The sequence below is a fragment of the Rutilus rutilus genome (assembly GCF_951802725.1).
Source record: "Rutilus rutilus genome assembly, chromosome: 19".
NCBI lineage: Eukaryota > Metazoa > Chordata > Actinopteri > Cypriniformes > Leuciscidae > Rutilus > Rutilus rutilus.
The window spans coordinates 16,840,702-16,859,316 of NC_140232.1; the positions used below are offsets into that span (position 1 = coordinate 16,840,702).

The following is an 18,615-nucleotide window of genomic DNA, read 5'->3' on the forward strand; positions in this document are numbered from 1 at the left end:
GATGACAGCTGTGCGCTGTGGCTGTTGCTAAAGGGAGGAGAAAATCTCACGACGGAGGACTTTTTTTTATCTCTTTCATTCGCAGCTAGGACCTTGGGAGGACTGTAACGAGAACTCGACTGTAAAACCGACCCGTACCAGTCGCGACTGAATTTAAAACGTCATACCCAGCCCTCAAATTAGTCGGTAAGTCTGTTGTACGCTGTCTCGAGCTGGTTAATGTGACACTTTAGCGAACTGAGCGTTAGCTGCTTGTTGGCCTGCTTGTCTCGGTCATGTTGTCACTTTTTGTTTTTTAACCTCGTTTTTTGCCAAACTAAGCTTTCAGGAACATATTTCGATTTCTTGGCATATTGTTACCTGACTGTAGATTTCAAAGCGCTATTAAACGAGGTATTTCGTTTATTGTTGCGCTATAAAACACGATGATTCTTTTGCTTTTGGTCGCTGACACACCGACTCTTGCAGCTTTTGTTGTTGTCATGCACTTCTCATTGACAGTCATGCTGGTGTGTTAATGCCAGCTAACGTTACAGTGTTTTATTTGACAGTGTAAGGCCCTAAGTGGCTTGAATAATTTCCTTTCAGTGTGAATTGCACATGTATTTGCAGCCGATGTTTTGTTCTGTTGTCACTCGCGTTATTAGATCACGCGCTGCTATATCTCTGTGTTTACAGATGGCTCAATGTGACTGACGTTATAGACATTTCCCATTGTGATCAAAATATTATTGTGAAAAATTATTTTCTGTGATGATGGATGACAAATGGTCCGCCATGCACACCTGGGACAGTGTTGTTTGCAGCAAATCTCTAAATTCTAGGGTTTTCATACTGGTCACTTATTTCTGGAAATAAGTGACCTAACTACCCCTAAAGGTAGGTTTAGTTAGCACATTTTTACACAATGGTAATTTGGCGTGCTTTACATAGAAATTATAATATGTAAGAAAAATAACACTTCATTTAAAACTAATGTTAAAATAAAAATAAATGGATAAAAAAAACAAAATGGCAGGAGCAGGAGTGGGAACTGATGTGATTCAACTGTTAATGAGACCAGCAGCACTATTGCGAGTTTGATGTCGCTTTATACAACAGTTCATTCAGCAAGAAGTTTATATTAAGTTTGTTTTATACAGACATTTCTAAAAGCCGGCATGCATTTCACCCCATCTTTTTTTAAATGCATGTTATAGATCTTAAAGGTATAGTGGAGGATCTTTCCGAATTTTAGATAAGACCCGCCCTCTCCACTTTTTGAATAAGTTTGATTGATTCACCAGAATGATTGACAATTAGGAGGACCAATAGTATAGGTGATCCACCCGGAAGTAAAAAAATCCTCCATTATACCTTTAATGTGAACAATTCTTCCGTGCTTGTTTAATTAGTTTAATTTTGTAATTTGTAATTGCCATAACTTGATCTTCTAGTGAAAATTACAGACTTCTCTCTAGACTAGTGATCTATGCAGGACTTCACCAATAATTTAGTCCCTCCACAATTGACTGCAAGATCACATTCATTTTTGAGTGCAATACCCATGTCAAAATCCATTCAACATTTGATGCATTGAACCAAGTCCCACCCTATATTTTTTCGATAATCCTTATCACTTGGATGTAAGTCACAGTACAAAAGAAAATATCTGTTGCTACAGTACGTCCATTTCATTGCAACTTTAATTGCCTATGGAAATCCTCCCCTAAAAGATTTGAATGGGTTTTTGGGTAATTTCAGGGGAGGGGAAACTGTAATCCATACGGCTTGCTTGCTCAAACACGCGCTGCCGGTCTTTTAGACAACTGCCAAATCCTAGAATGCTCTTGTTTTCTAATCAGTCAGCTGTGTGTGGCTGGCACATTACGGACTGCTTTTCTGATCTGGTTCATCCCCCAACTGTTTGGCTGTCCTTATGTAGCCTCATATTGAGGGTATGAAGCTCCTCCCATTGCATCTCCTCAACACATGCCAAAGCTGTGACATTAGGTTAGCGGTGCTCTTTGAGTAACAGACTAGAGTTTATTTGATGCATTATCTATTTTAGTGGGGCTCATATCTCAACACCTTCTTTCACTATTGTCTTGAAAGCTCAATAAGGATGTTCCGTGATGCCAATTTACTCCTACCTCTGCCTGCCAAATGTCCTTATGTTGAAGTTCTATGTCCTGATGAACCATTTCAGCGTTAGTGGGAGGTTTAGCATTTTTAACAGGCTGCAGTTTTCTGTCATGTGACTGAGGCAATGTACAAACTGTTGAGGTGATGCTGAGGTCAAGCAGGATGTGTTTTCAGCAGGGTCAGGAGTTAGGAAGTGTGAAGCTCCAGATAGTGTGTGTGTGTGTGATCATGAGTGAGAAAGAGAGTGCACTGACACATATAGTAATTTCAGAGGGGCCCTTAGCATATTTTTCTTGGCGCCTTGCTGTTGGTATTTGGCAAAACTGAGAAAACTGACAATTCATGAACATCATGTGCTTGTAAACATATTAGGATGTGATTCAGCTTCTTCTGAGATTTAACAGTTGTTTATTTCAGTTTGGTGCAATGGTTCCAGAACTAATTATTTTTTATTTATGATGACTTATAGCTGTGTGATTCTGGATAAATTGAGAATCTAGGGCTGCCCTCGTCTAAAGATTTTTCTAGTCGACTTGTAGTTGTTCATTTAATCGATTAGTTGACTAATCACGCTTTTATATTAATAAGCCATATATCATAATAATGAGCCTTTAATTGCCTATATATTGCATAGCCTAATCAGCGCTCAAACGCACACATAAATCTTTCAGCAGGGCATCGGCAAACTTAATGATTATGAGTTTGTCTTGAAAATACAGAAAGAGACTAAACATTGTAATAATTTATTGATAATGTTTTCTGTGTTTTTGGCAGTAGAGATTAGGCCTAAGTCATGAATGCTGACTCGTCATCTCCGCATTAGTGGACACGCCTAGCTGTTTAAAAGTAGCCTAGATATTTCAAGCTTTCTATAGATTTAATTCTCATGTCTGTGAGGATACACTGAGTTTCAGTTTGTTTTGTGATGTGACTGAGACCAAGACGGCAAAAAGCGCATCCTGTTTGTTTTCATTATTTTACAAAAGCACATATTTTAAGTTAAATGCAAGTGATGGTGCCGGCACCTGTATGTCATGCAGTAAGCGCGCTCTCCACAAAAATACTTGATAAACACTTGTTCACTTGATAAAATTTCAAAGTTTCGTCAACTCTTGTCCATCGGGCAGTCGTTATTGTTGAGCCCTGTATTTGGATCTAGTGCGTCACTTGCCGTGTGTAAGCCCCTCCCTTTCTTTTACGTTGAATGCGCGTGTGTGAGAGAAAGCGACAGAGGGCGCTCTCAGCCAAACTATGATGCGTAAATGATATCTGTGCTAAACCTTTGCATCCGAAATTGCAACACTTCCCTACTATTTGTAGGCAAAAAACATCTTATATTGTAGGCTAAAAACAGTATGTGACAAAAGAAGCATGTCAGAATTCACACAGTACTCATAAAAGAGTAGGCAAAAAATACCTGGGTGACCTCCTTCTTCCGGCGAGATTCTGAAGTGGGCATACGACAGACACTTTACTATCCCATGGGGAGACTTTGTGAATGGCAGTGAAGCGACGTAACTGACGCTGGTACGTCACTTATTAATGACAGCATGGTGAATGTAGTACATCTGGATTCATACTACGCACACTCATACTATATAGAACATACTTTTTTTAGAGGTTGTGAAGTAATTATTTATTCTAAATAGGCTAAGTACCTACTCAAGAGATTTCTGATGCAGCCCATACTTGTTTAATCAAAGTTAAAGTCAAAGTTACTTTTAAAAGGTAATTTACTCTATTTTGATCGCTACTATAGACATCAGTGTTTATATCCAAACTATTAACTTTTATCTCAGGACTTCTGTGATTTGAATTATTGTAAAACAGAAGTAGGCTAATGATAATGTGTGTGGTTGAAAAGACTTTCATACCTATACATGACAACTGCTCCTCCTGGGTCAGCGGCAGCACCAACGCAGATTTGAATGTTTGCTGCGATCAATCCCGAATCATCTATAGGAATAAGATTGTGTGGGTGTTTGAATCGAGATCGTTTAACGATTAATCGTGCAGCTCTATGATGACTTTAAGAATGCACTAAATTCTGGCAGATACAGATAATGGAATAATTATTTTATATGGCCGATAACCAGTAAATGACTGATAGCCTTTCAGATATAAAAAAACAAAACAAAAAACAGTTTTAACAGTTATTTAACAGGCAATAACAGTTATAGTCATGTAAGGCAAGTTTATTTATATAGCACATTTCATACACAATGGCAATTCAAAGTGCTTTACATAGAAGAAATTAAAATAATAAAAAGAAATAAGAATAATTAAAACAGTTGTAGCCTAATTGGTGCAACTTTATTGTTTTAGGTTATATCTATTCCAAAATACATTTTCTTGATGGTAATTTAAATACCTTTGCTGGATTTTATATGACAGTTGTATGCTAAAATACCGAAAAAATAGTGAAATGGTCTTAATGAATGCCCACTTCAGAAATACTTTTAAACACAGTCTTAGGGGAGTGGAATATTTGCTGTATTTCTTTATTTTTGAGGAATCATTTGTTGGCCTCCTCTTTCCGTACATGACCACATTTTTCAGATCTGTCAACAACTTCTCTATCTACAACACAAGAAGTTTGATGACTGTTTCTGAGAGCCGCTTGAATTTGTAATTCTCAGGAGGCTTAGGCTATGTCATCTGTGTGTGAACTTCTGTTTGTTTTGATTGGTCACTTGGTTATTGGCAGGCATGCTATTTTTGGCTCGCTATTCCATCAACAGTCAATTTTTCTGAGGTGTAATTTTGTTGCCATGTAATGGCATGCACAGGTGTTTCTTAGATCCTTGATGTTCGGTGACTCTTTTTTTTGGTGAAATCTCAAAAATGTCTGCTAAACTGTGCATGTGGTTGTTATTTTATCTCCGGATTCTTGCCAAAGGTACTCAAACTTGCTTGGCACACTATTTTTGTGAACCACAAAGATATTGTTTCACATTCTCTAAAGAGAGCAGAAAGCATCCTGGGTTGGAGACATTTCCGTACAGTACTCCCACACTCATGTACACCAGGCTGATGCAATGAAATAGATTTCTCAGAGAGACTTTGTGCTTGGTTATGGGATTTTTAGTGGTCAGTTAGATACCAGTAGAAGCGGAAAAAGGCAGATCTGAACACCTTAAAAAGGCTTTCAGTAGAGTTCCACTGACCAAGTGTTATCTCTTTGCGTGCACATTTATGTAGTTGTAAATGGAAATGTGGTTGGGATGCTTGGCCAGCGAAAGAGTATCCCACTCCACATCACATCCCCTGCTAGTCACGTTAGCTGCCTCTGTTTCTTAGATGTCTCTTTGTGCTCATAATTGCCATGAAATTGAAAATTGTATACTTCCACTCTGGATTTCTCATCTGCTCAGTCACTCCACAATACTGTCCATTGCAGAGTCAGACTGCATTCGGTGCTGAATGTGTGGGTAATTTCTCTCATGAGTGGTTTGGTCTTGTGCATTGTAGTAAACATGTGAAAGTGCGTAATGTTGCATGCATCCAGCCTGTGATTCATTTCCCGCAGAGCTCCTTAATGCTGTGCTTTAAGGGCACTGAGAGCACTGATTCAACCAGATGCAAAGAGGAAGAAGAAATGAAAAACGGATCCTCGTTAAGGCACCAACCTAACCTGAGAGTTATGCTTTGAATACCAGTGTTATAAAATTACTGATGTAAATGTTCCTTTAACAGGTTTTTTTTTTTTTTTTTGTCATTGATTCACAACTTTGGTTTGTTACAACTGTGTACTCGTTTCCGGTGCTCAGGTACTCAAAAGTAACCATTTTATTATGTTATATATATATATATATATATATAAGCATTTATGAACCTCTTGTCAAACAAAAGACATTTAATAACATGCTTTTTCTCCAAACTCAATTCATAACGACAGTTGAACATCCTTATGTGAGACGATGTGGCTTCTTACACCAGAATAAGGCAGTCGTGTGTTTATAAGTCATTCTTAATCAATCAAAGCGTTTCAATCTTCTATTTATTAAGGTACAGCAATGATGCCCGATAGGGATTTCCTGGAATGATGTGTGTTATCTACTTCTGCGCAGGGCGTATTTGGCGTGTCTGCTTTCGAGCGCCCCCTGGCGTTGAGATGGAGCAGGAATGACAAGCTGCGCAAATAATCGCAACTTTTGCCGAAATAGCGTGTGGTTTCATTGTGATTAATTGTGCAGCCCTATTAAATATTATAAAATATTTGATAATTATAAAAAAATAAATTGAGCACCAAATCAGCATATTAGAATGATTTTTGAAGGATTATAAAGCCTGTAGTAATGACTGGTGGAAGTTCTGCTTTGCCATCATAGGAATAAATGTAATTTTCAAGTATATTGAAGTAGAAAACAGTTATTTTAAATATTAATAATATTTCACGGTACTACTATTTTGCTCTTGTGTGTTTAAGAGACTTTAAAAATGAAAACATTAAAAACTCTTCCCGATCCCAAACTTTTGAATAGTAATAAATTTGTTCAAATTCAAATTAATATATAAAATGATTTAATCAGCTAAAATTAGATCAGAAATCTGAGTAAATTTGCATAAAATGAATTGACATGGTAAAATAACAATTATATTTAAAGAATATTTTTGTCAAAAGTACAAAAAATGTATAAATAAAAAGTACAGTTTTGAGTTTAACAAGTTTTGAGAAAGGTTGATGTCTTTAGACTAGGAAGACACCAAGTCTAATGCCAAGTTAGTGTACTGTGTGTGTGTGCGCGCATGCGCATTCGAGTGCTGTCGGCTTGCTCAATCCGTACATGCTCTTCATTCAAATTAAAGCGAGATCAGTCATTTAATCACAAGAAAATTGTAGCCTAGTGAACTGTAACTGTAACAGCATTGACTGTAATTGATATGACAGAACTGAAATATCAGCAAGTACCCCAAAATAATTTATTGGTATTTGTACTTGACCTTTAAAAAAAGTTATCTGTACATCCCTACTTTAATCCCCTGGGCTATTTTCTTGAATACGTTTTGACATTTTGTTCTCTTGCATAAGAATACACTAAGCACACATCCATCTCTCTCTCCATTCCTCCTCAGAGTGACTGAGTCTGCTCTACCTGATCAAATGCTGTCAGATCTAATCCAAATGCTGCTCTTGAGAACAGAGGAACTGAAAAAAGGACCTTCCTCCTGTTCCCAATGCTTTTAGAAAGTGTGCCTTTCTATGTGTTGCTAAAAACAGCATCGGCTGCAGTCCAAAACCTGAAAAAAGTGTAAGTAGACTAATCTTTGGGTTTGAGTTGCTTGTGAATTTCTTGCTGCTGACGTTGAGTCAGAGGATTGCAGTGCGTCTTATCTTAATGCTTACCACCTAAGAAACACTGCTGCGTACTAACTTATTTATCTCAGCCTGTGTCCTTTTGTGTAAGATGTGAAACGTTTCCATTTTTCATAGATCCTTTGATGCTTTGTTGATATTTTTGATCATCGAAATAGGGCGACTGCTTCTTGAAAATATTCTTGGCTGCTTCAACTTCCTGTACCAGAAATTTGGCAGTGCAAGAAAAGCAGCGTGTTAGTTAAAATGCCTCTTTTTAGTTCTCTGTGGTCCTATTATGGTCCAGTTTATACTTTCCCTCACTGCATGGCAGCAGATGTTTTGTCTAATATGTTTAGTGTGAGAAAAATGGGACCATTTTGATGATAGATGTTTGGAAACCATTAGTTTCTTTTCTGTTTGCACAATTAATCAAACTTTATTTTTTTTTATTTAATTTTTTTACTGGTTTAAAATAAATGATCGAACTATAAAAGTAAATCTTAAAGGGATAGTTCACCATAAAATGAAAACGAAGTACTCATGTAAATTAAATGTCCGGCTGAATAGCGACATAAGGTATCCATGCGACATGCGTATATTCCAAGTGTTGTGAGGGTAGCTATACGATACGTAACAATGTATTATTTAACCAAAATCCTGACCTTGGCTGATGGTCTTCAGTGCACGGTTCCGCGACGTGCGTGTTCTTGAGACTCAATTAGCGCAACAATTCACTCCGTCTCGCCCTGAAAAAGCACACAAATTGTGAGAAGTCAAGATACAAAAACGTGACACGAAATACAATCCATGCCTTCTTCTCTGAGGTCCATAAAAGAAAGAAGGGCGTACGGCATTAGAACAACACCAGGCTGAGTTATTTATGACTTAATTTTAATTTTAGTGTAAACTATCCCTTTAATAAAGAATTATAAATAAGAGATGCCATTACTGTCTTCAAAACATAGTTCAAAATAGAAATACTATTTATTTTAATGATGCATCTTGCTATCTAAGCAGCATTCCTCTCACTGTTTCTGTAGTACTGGAGGTTAGCCTAAATGATACAATATTTTTATCATAAAACATTTTAAAAAATATATTTTCTTAAAAAAGTTTGTCGGTATGAATGATTTTGAAAAAATGTTTTATGCTTATTCAAAAAAGCAAAAGAGCAGCATTCATTTGAAATAGAATTATTGTATAAGTTAACATTATAAATAGGCCTACTATGTGTAAGGTCTTTATTCATTTCTTAAAAAGAAAAATCTTACTGACCCCAAACTTGTGAATGGTAATGTACTTAAAAGTACCTTGCTATTACCATCTGATACCATATGGCCAACTAAGCTAAGTTTAGATCTTTAGAAAAGTAGACCTAGTTGTTTGCTTTGATTCATAGATTTTCTTTGGTAAGCTTATTTAATGCTTACTCAGTGTAACATAGCACATGTCTTTGCTATTTATAAGCTTATTGACACTTACAGTAAAGCACAAAAGCTAATACAGCCACCTTAAACTTTCTCAGAATAGAAGTAGAAAGTAAGTGAAAGGGTGGCCTTTTCCTCTGCCCCCAAGGCTAAATCTTCACATACCTCTGCATTCAACCACAAAACACAGTGAGCGCATTGATGTGCTTTATTTGGCAGGATGACAAGGGGTTGAGCTGATTCAGGAGTGAGTGGTACAAGAGGCCTCTGCGGATGTACTGATATTCCGCTCTGTGTATTTGTGGGCTGCTACACGGATGCGCAGGGGCCCGGCTCAATCGAGGGCATCTCGGGGCTGCTCTTCATCCCACGTTCTCCTGTGTAACCGTGCTTTACAAAGACCTCTTTGTGTCTCAGGAACGGTCCATGAAATTATTTGAATTTTCTGCATTTTCTCTTGTTTGAATGTTTGCATGTGCTTTCTGTTTGTCTACATCCCTCCACTATGTGAGAAGGCGAAGGCGACTAATGTGATTTACATATTGTGTTTTGGCCATTCATAAAGCAGAGTGCCTGCAGGTCTGGCTGGTAATCTCAATCTACTACTACATTTTTAAGATCAGAATTTTTGTTAACATTAGTTAATGCACTGTGAACTAACATAAATGTGAATGTTTTTATTTACTAACTTTAACAACGCGCAAAATATTTTTACAGCATTTATTACACTTTGTTAATGTTATTTAATGCATTAACTATAATGTTAACAAATGAGACCTTATTGTAAGGTCTTACCATTTAAATTTGAGTAATTTTGTTATGTGATTTAGTCTTTTTTTTTGTTCAGCTTCACTGAAATTGAATTAAAAGCATTAGTAATTTTAGTACTTATTTGTATTTAGTTGCCAAGGCTATACATTTCTGTTTATCTAGTTCTGAAAATCTAGTTAGATTTAATATTTATATTTTATCATCTTGTTTTCAATTATCAGAAACAAATTTTAATAGTTTTAGTTAACAACACTGATTGATTTACATATTTATTTTTTTATGGTTCTGGAACACTTCACTCTGATTGGTCCTTCACTGTATTATTTTGAGCTTATTTGCAGGGTAACTGACTATACATTATCTTTCACTTATATATGATGGATTTTGTATTTCATTAACATTAGAAATGTAGTTTGAACTGGGCCCTAAAATACATTGGTGACCAAAAGCAAATTGCATGCCTTTTTTTGTTTTTTTTTCTGAATAGTTTGTGTTCAGGCTTTGATAACTGGTGAAGGATACTGTCTAAAAGACAGCATTTTATGTGGTATTTGCATTGTTAGTCATTATGTTAGTGCATGATTTAACAATGGATTATTAATGGATTTAACTGTTGTAAAGTCCTTAATACTCTTAGCTGCATTGGTGTAGAATGATTTTGGTCAAAGATTATGGCAGAGTTTGTGCATGGCATCAGTTTTGCACACAAAACCAATAAGCAGAAATGATGCATTTCATGCCTTGCTTCTTTTTACGGCAGTTTCATGGGGTTAAATGAAACGCATCGAAGCTAAGTGCGTAGTTGCCATTGCTGTGTGCTGACTCTGGGTTAAAAAGGTGAAGTAATTAAAAAATGCTTTACTTCAGCATGCCCTTTGGACCTTATAAAATTTGTGCAATTTTCTTATGCTGTATGCCCGTGTTTATAGTCTCATAAGTTCCCTGTACGAAAATTGCTCTATTCTCTCCTGTCTCAGAGGAAATAGAGCAGTCTTCCTGTTTAAGCCTGATTGTTTGTCTTACACAGTTGGATTTGCGCTATTTAGCAGCTCTGTTTATTGACTTTATCTCTAGTGATTTTACTTTCATAATAGGCCCCACGTGCTTTTGTCCTATAAGGTATGTGTAATATTGAGATGTGCGGTCCAGCTGTTATAATGGGGGTGTATTACTGAATCCTTGTTGGGACAAGTTAGGGTTAGATGTTGTAGTGACACTACACTCCAAAGAAACCAAACCTGCTGCAGGATAAATACTTCTGCTTACTTCCCAGAAGTAATTATACCTCTTTAATATTCCAGTGATGACCGGTTTGACATAGGGCTGGGCAGTATGTTGAGTTTGTATGATATATCAATATATTTTTATAAATAAAAGCAGGTCCCAGGCACTCAGTCAAAGTAACAGGAGAAGGATCAGGTTAAAAAGCCTTTAATGAATGTGGCTTAAGTCATTTTAAAAATATATATATGCACCAACATGTTTCGACCAACAAAAGGATATTTTTATAAATGATATAGGATGAGGCAATACAGTTTGTTGATATACAATAGTTTGATAATACGAGCGCTTTTGAAAAATTGCAGAGGACACGGAGTGAGCTGTTGCGGGGAAAGTGCATAATCCAAAAATTGTCCAAAACACGAGACATGCCTTATATGTTATCATCCAAATAATGTATATCGTGCATCTCCATTCAGCCAAAAAATACAGAGATCCATATCACCCAGTCCTAGTGTGTGACACATCCACACTAGATTTGGCAAGTAAACAATGTTTAATGAAAAATATAAATGTGTTTTTGTCAGTACAAGTATAAATGTGAACAACTGAGACAACGGGAAAAAATCCCTATTGTTCGGCCTGAGAACCTTGGCCAAAATAGCTTTATTTGATGTGAATGAAAATGTCCTGTCCATCATACTTTTGCATTAGACATGCATTTTAACAGCCTAGCTCTTTATACAAATGTTTGGTCACACTTTAAATTAGAGTCCAATACTCACTATTATTATGACTTTTGCCTCAATAAACTCCTAATTACTGCTTATTAATAGTTAGTAAGGTAGTTGTTAAGTTTAGGTATTGGGTAGGATTAAAGGATGTACATATAATATGGTCATGCAGACTGTGGCATTGATATGTGATTTATAAGTACTAATAAACAGCCAATATCCTAGTAATAAGCATGCTAATAAGCAACTAGGTAATAGTGAGAATTGGACCCTAAACTAAAGTGTGACCAATTTTTTTGTTAAAAAAACAATAACCTCCAAACTGTTAAACACAGTTTACTGAAAGTTAGACGTATGACATTACATTTGAACTTAATACACAATGACATATTTAGAGAACTATCTGTGGAAACTCTTATCCAGGTCAATGCAAAATGTCTAGTAGATTTATTCTAGTCAACTTGATGTATTTTGTCTTGAACAACAGACAGATCTCATTCAGTTGACTAGAATAACTTTTCTAGACTGTCTGTTCTTCTGTCACTCACAGCCTCTTTTTAAATTCATGTCTAATTAATTATGGCATCTGCTCCAACTGAAGTCTATTGTGTTTTGATCAGTATTGTCTCTGAACCCCTTTTGAAAACAGTTCCTCAAGTTTGTCAGTTTCCCATCGGGGTGGGTGGTAAAACCAAAAAACTCATGGAATGAGTAATATTTTTTTTTTATCATGGTAACTCTGATATTAATTTAGAAAAAAAATGTGTCCCAAAAATACATTGATGCATTACTTATTTTTTCCATTGCTTAGTGAAGTAATGTTCATAAATGAAAAGTTCATCTCATTTTATTTTCTTTATTTGAGACTTGATGTATCCAAACTACAAGGTATGATTATTTATTACATGAATTAGAAATCTGTCATCAGATCAAAAACAGCTTCACATTACTATTAACAAAAGTAATACAAATAATAAATATGTCTGCTATAGCGTGGTTTATACTGCTCAGATTTGTTAGTCATAGTTTGCCCATCTCTTGTATTGAATTTACATTAGTGTTTACATTATATGCTGGTGACATAATTCTTTCAATACTTCTACTTTAGCCTACTTGTTTTGCTGTCTATCTGCAGCGCCGTGGCTGAGCTTGAACGATGGTGAAGCCAGACATTCACACTCTGGCCCACCACCTGAAGCAGGAACGGCTGTACGTGGCATCAGAGAAGCAGCTCATCCAGCGTCTCAACAATGAAGTGCTAAAGACAGCAGAGAGGCTCTACCGCGCAGCCTGGATTGCCAAACAACAAAGGATCAACCTCGACCGCCTAATCCTAACCAGGTGACTGCACTGTGCACTCCAGACCAGTAAAACCAGGAGACTCTCCTTGTGATTTTTCTTTCATGACTCATTACCTGATTAACTGAACTGGAAGAATCACTAAGATCACATTGCAGATTATCTCTGTGGTAGGTGGCTGAGGAAAGCGCCAAATGAGTTTTCTGGCTTGGCAAGTTCTGACATCTGATTGACTAATACTTTCTTTTACGTCTTTCATCATTTTAGACTTCGTTAGAAAGATTTGTCATCTTTTACTCAAACTCATACGAGTTTGGAACAACATTAGGGTCATAAAACGGCTTGGTTTTCCATTCACTTTCATTATATGGAAGAGAGAGGCCTGTACATTCTCTAGTAGTTCTACTTTTGTGTTACATGGAAGAAACAAAGTGCTGGTTTGGAAAATCATGAGGGTGAGTAAATGACGACTCGCTCTTAAAAAAAAAAAGGTGCTGAGTGGGTGAATTAAAATAAGAAATGTAATCCCCCTGTAGTCAATAATTTTATCCCTTAAAAGTCATCTTTGATCACCAAAATGACATATTTAAACATTTTTTTCCTGTGAAAAAAATGTCTTCATGTCTTTAAATAGCTTGTATGTACTGTACACCCTTGTTCATTTAGTATACGCGGATCCATGAGTATGCTAATTAATTAGTGCCGCCTTCACTCACTCACTCAGCTCAGAGATCCACTCGCTCGATCGACTTACTGAGGTAAACACTGCATAATGGTATCGCTCTTTACAAAGTCCGACACATAACGGCAATTCATATAATTAGCCTTTTGCTTGACTATGTTATCAAACAGCTAATAATGTGTTGCTAGTGTTACACAAACCATGTTCCCGTTCGCCACCTCAGAGTCAGACAGCTGCCTTCTAACAATCAGTATCCTTCTAAATGCTTTGAACAGCTCAGCACGTCAGTGGAGAGAGGCATATAGTTCATCATAACATTGTAAAATACATCATATACGTAATTCACATGCTGTTTTGCTAAAAGTACCCGATTTTTCATATCAACAGAAAAATATACCGGGATAACTTGGCTTCTCTTGAGACTCCCCTTCTTCAGAGCAGTCATAGTTGATGATATGCTAAAGCCCACCGGCACGTTGACGTGATTGGTTACGAGGTAGTTTGTGATGTAAGAAACACCACCGATTTCAAACTGCATTTTTTGCAGGGGTCGCCATTGGTTAGCAAGCCATCACCTGCTGTTAGCATTCCATTGACTCCCATTCATTTTGGTGTCACTTTGACAGCGAATAACTTTACATCTGAGGTGTTTAAAGACTCTATTTATCCATTGTTTATTTCTAAAGAAACACGACAATGTATAAAAGGCTCCATTACCTTGTATCTTATGTTATGGCCCCATAGAAGCAGTTTTTGTAAAAATAGGCTAACGATTGCGTCATAACCACACGACTCTGTCGCACAGTAGAGAAATTACCGTATAGACAGGAGGAGAAGCTCGCAGGCAATCGGGGGGACGTGGAGGCATAAAGTCAAGGGAGAAGCGCATAGAGAGTCATAAAGTTGCTCCTGCTCCTAGCTCATGGACAGCTCCTACTTAGAGCCCTGCACGGGGCCAAAAACTCCAGCCCTAACCCGGCCCTGGCCCGTGGTGTTCAAGCCCTACCCGGCCCCAGCCCGACAATGGCTGCAATTTTTCAGCCTGGACCCGACCCGAGACCAACATCAGTATCACTTTAAGCTCTCTCTGACGCATGCTCTTTGGTGGCTGTCTCTGCTACACGCAAACACACGCACGTCACACGCTACAAAAACAAAACTTTTATTATAGGTCTGAAGCATCATGCCCAATCATTCCCACAAATATTGAACGGACTGTCCATTAGAGAGAAGCATAAGCATGCAGTAGAGAATATAGCGCTACGGGATCCAACCGCAAAAATAAGTAAATAAACGGCCTACCTTTCTTTGCTTTTAAGTAACTGAAGAACAATGTTCAAAACAATGTTCAAAAATGAAGAACTCTTCGCCAACTGGCTAATGTTAAATAATATTTAAAAAAAAAAAAAAAAAACTTCTCCCTGATCCTCTGCATGGTCAACTGTCACCTGTTAATGCACGTGAGTGACGCGTGCGTATGCGTATTGCGTTTGTGTTGCTTAGGCGATGTATAATATTTATAATATAATAAATATAACAGTATTTCATATACACTATGTGACGTGTGCTCTGCACGTATATTATGGGCACAATGAAAGGAGAGAAGCTAAATAAGCCCGAGCCCGATCTGTAAAAAAAAAAAAAAAAAAGGCCCGAGCCCGGCCTGAATGGGCTTAGCGTGTCGGGCCCCGTCGGGTCCCGACGGACTTGCAGACCTCTACTCCTACTCACGCTCTCCGTCTCTGCAAGATTCGTAGTTCAGGGTGGCCCCTTTTCAGTGGGGATTTTTGTAAATCTTCATTGGGGATATTTTTGAATGGTTGTTGTAACCAACCAGCAGATAGTATCTAGATATTTCTTTATCTGAAATGCATTTGCACATTCATTCCAATGCATCTCCAGGGTGATCAGATTTAATTACATGGTTTTCTGCGATCCACTTGTCTGAATGTGTCTCTCTCCTTTCCAGTGTGGAGGCTTCTCCTGCGGAATGCTGTCAGCATGCTAAGTTTCTGGAGGACACACAGTTTGTGGATGGTTATAAGACACTGGGCTTTCAGGAGAGCATCTACGGAGAGTTCTTGGGCCGGTTGAGGGAGAACCCACGATTGGTGGCATCCTGTCTGGTGGCAGGAGAGAGACTCAATCATGAGCACACGCAGGGGGTCATACACACAGTCTTCACCTCACTCTATGGCAACTGCATCATGCAAGAGGATGAAAGCTACCTGCTGCAGGTACATTGGATGTGTGTAGTGAATATAAATCTGCAGGTGTACCAAAGCACTTAAACTTTTTCTAGGTCAAGTTAATACAATTTGTTTATTTGTACTAGTCATTAGCCATTACTTTTTATTATAGTATGCATGCATGCATGTATGTGTATGTTGTATTTATGTATGTTGTTTGTTTGCTTGATAGTTATACCAGGTAACTCTCTTTGTGCTGTCCTACTCTGAACAGGTGCTGCGTTATTTGGTGGAATTTGAACTAAAGGAGAGTGACAACCCTCGCCGCCTGTTACGGCGAGGCACGTGTGCCTTCAGCATCCTCTTCAAACTCTTCTCCGAGGGCCTGTATTCTGCTAAGCTTTTTCTCACTGCAACCCTTCATGAGCCCATCATGCAACTGCTGGTGGAGGACGAGGACCATCTAGAGACAGATCCAGCCAAACTGATTGAACGCTTTACCCCGACCCAGCAGGAGCGCCTGTTTGGGGAGAAAGGCACAGATGAGTACCGCAGAAAAGTACAGGCAGAGGTGGAGGCCAATGAGGCCAAGCTTGTGACCCTGGTCAATACCTTCATCGGCTACCTGAAGCAGAACACCTACTGCTTCCCACAGAGTCTGCGTTGGATTGTGTCTCAGATGTATAAGACGCTGGCACGGGTTGAGAGGTTAGAGGTCGGGGAGGTGAGGACGATGTGCACCGACTTGCTGCTCACCTGCTTCATCTGTCCAGCCATTGTCAACCCTGAACAGTACGGCATCATCTCAGATGCACCCATCAATGAGGTGGCTCGTTTCAACCTCATGCAGGTAGAGGATAAGTGTTGCATCATTATCAGTATATTACAAAACAACTTTAATGTAATTACTTTGACTGTCATTAGTTAGTTAAAATGCTGATAGTATAACAGTATTACAGATAAGAATTTCCAGTTTCACAACAATTATTTTTGAGTGGTATTTAGATGGTATAAAAGCACACTACCATATTTATTAAAACAAAGTTTTTATTTATTTATTTAGATACCATTGTGAAAAAGTATTTGTTTGTGAATGGATAACTTGAACTAGGCCTGTAATTGTTGCATGATTAGCCAGTAAGCAATTTTGTGTCATTTTAAATTTTAAATCTCTCATACCATATTTTAATATATGGTATATAGTGTTACTTACAGAACAGAGTAGCAGCTTCAGTTAAATTCAAGTTATGGTTAAATTTTTTTTAAACTTGAAAGTTGAAAGTTATTACTTGCAGTTCAGTGAGGCAGATGCTAATTTGCACCAGTGATCTGAGAGGATGGAAGTCTTTTTGACCAATTAATTAAAATAACCAAATTATAAGAATCATTTGATTGTGATTTACACTGCTTTCATCATGATATTACAAAACAACTGTAATCTCTGTAATGAGTGTAACTGTTTCCAACAATAATAAGAAATGTTTCTTGAGCACCAAATCAGCATATTAGACACTGGAGACTGGAGTAATGATGCTGAAAATTATGTAAATTATGTTTTAAATATATTAAAATAGAAAACAGTTATTTTAAACTATAATCATATTTTACAATATTACTGTTATTACTGTACTTTTGATCAAATAACTGTAGCTGTGGTGAGCATTAGAGACTTCTTTCAAAAACATAATAAATCTTACTGACTAGGATAAAATAATTTTTTTATTTATGTTTTGCCATGAGGCTGTAGATTCAGCGACAGTGCAAGAAACACTGGATTACGTTTTTTTTCTAGAATCAAATGCTTGTTCTAACACAAATATTTAGTGTTATTCATGTCTGTCTGTGTTATGAATGTATTTGGAAAAATAAAATCTAATTTGATCATTTAGGTGGGGCAGTTATTGCAACAATTAGCCATGTCTGATGCAGATGATGGAGATCCTCGACGTAAAAGCAGTTTATTAAAGTTTGATAAGGTAAGAATCCCAAAATTACAAAGCTTCCTTGTCTCTGATTCTGAAACTACATCTATTTAGCGTATTGCATATTGGCCAGTTTACATAATAATAGGGTCACAATAAATTTCAGTAGTCTAAACCAACACCAGGGAAATTTAATCATTCTCAATATGATTTGACCACCAAAATGAATGTGCCATTGAACTTATTCCTTTATTTTAAAGTTAAATCACAGTTTAGAAAATGTCATCTGGGTATTCCATGTATACAGAATGCACACAGTATACATTGTGCATGTTACACAAAGAGTTAGAGTAGTGGCATGCTTGTACACTATTCCAAACATAATCAGAAAACATTAAATGGTTAATTAACATGTTCCAAGTCTTTTTTTTGTGATTGACTCATTGAAGTTTGCTTTTTGGTCTTTTCAGACGTGTGTTGCTGCCTTTTTGGATGTTGTCATTGGTGGAAGAGCTGTCGAGACCCCACCCATGTCGTCAATGAATTTACTGGAGGGCCTGTCACGGACGGTGGTTTTCATGACTCATAATCAGCTTTTAGCTGTGGTATGTAATGAAAGAGACGTGTGGAAGGAAGTTAACGTCAGCTGACTTTTATGATTTCAAAATCAAAAGTACAAATGAGCTAAATGGGCTGCTAAATATCCCTCTAAAATATGGTCTGCAGTTTTGTAACAAGTTGCACTATGACTTATATAAGACTTATGCAGTTTCACATCCTTTTCTGAACAGCTCTGTTCAGATGAATCTTTTTAGGTTAGCAGACATAGGTAATGTAATCCTAAACATGGTCATATTCACAAGCTAGTCCACCTTCAGTAAATTACGACGGGATTTTAATTTGATACAATTATAAAAATATAATGTGATACTAAAATGAATGCATTA

General features: G+C 37.3%; 1 protein-coding gene across 8 annotated transcripts in view; it reads left to right on the forward strand.

The window, feature by feature from the left end:
* Positions 1-18,615, forward strand: part of gapvd1 (GTPase activating protein and VPS9 domains 1) — a 40,353-nt gene continuing 21,738 nt past the window's right edge. For 6 of the 8 annotated variants that reach the window (XM_084389495.1, XM_084389498.1, XM_084389497.1 and 3 more), the window contains exons 1-6: positions 44-186; positions 12,712-12,917; positions 15,527-15,794; positions 16,021-16,596; positions 17,636-17,722; positions 18,139-18,273. In XM_084389495.1, the coding sequence (XP_084245621.1) occupies positions 12,733-12,917; positions 15,527-15,794; positions 16,021-16,596; positions 17,636-17,722; positions 18,139-18,273 (1,251 nt within the window). In that variant the 5' untranslated portion in view covers positions 44-186; positions 12,712-12,732. Of the gene's footprint in view, positions 187-7,235; positions 7,377-12,711; positions 12,918-15,526; positions 15,795-16,020; positions 16,597-17,635; positions 17,723-18,138; positions 18,274-18,615 lie in introns of those variants that run through there. The other 2 variants (XM_084389500.1, XM_084389496.1) reach the window with 2 other exon arrangements.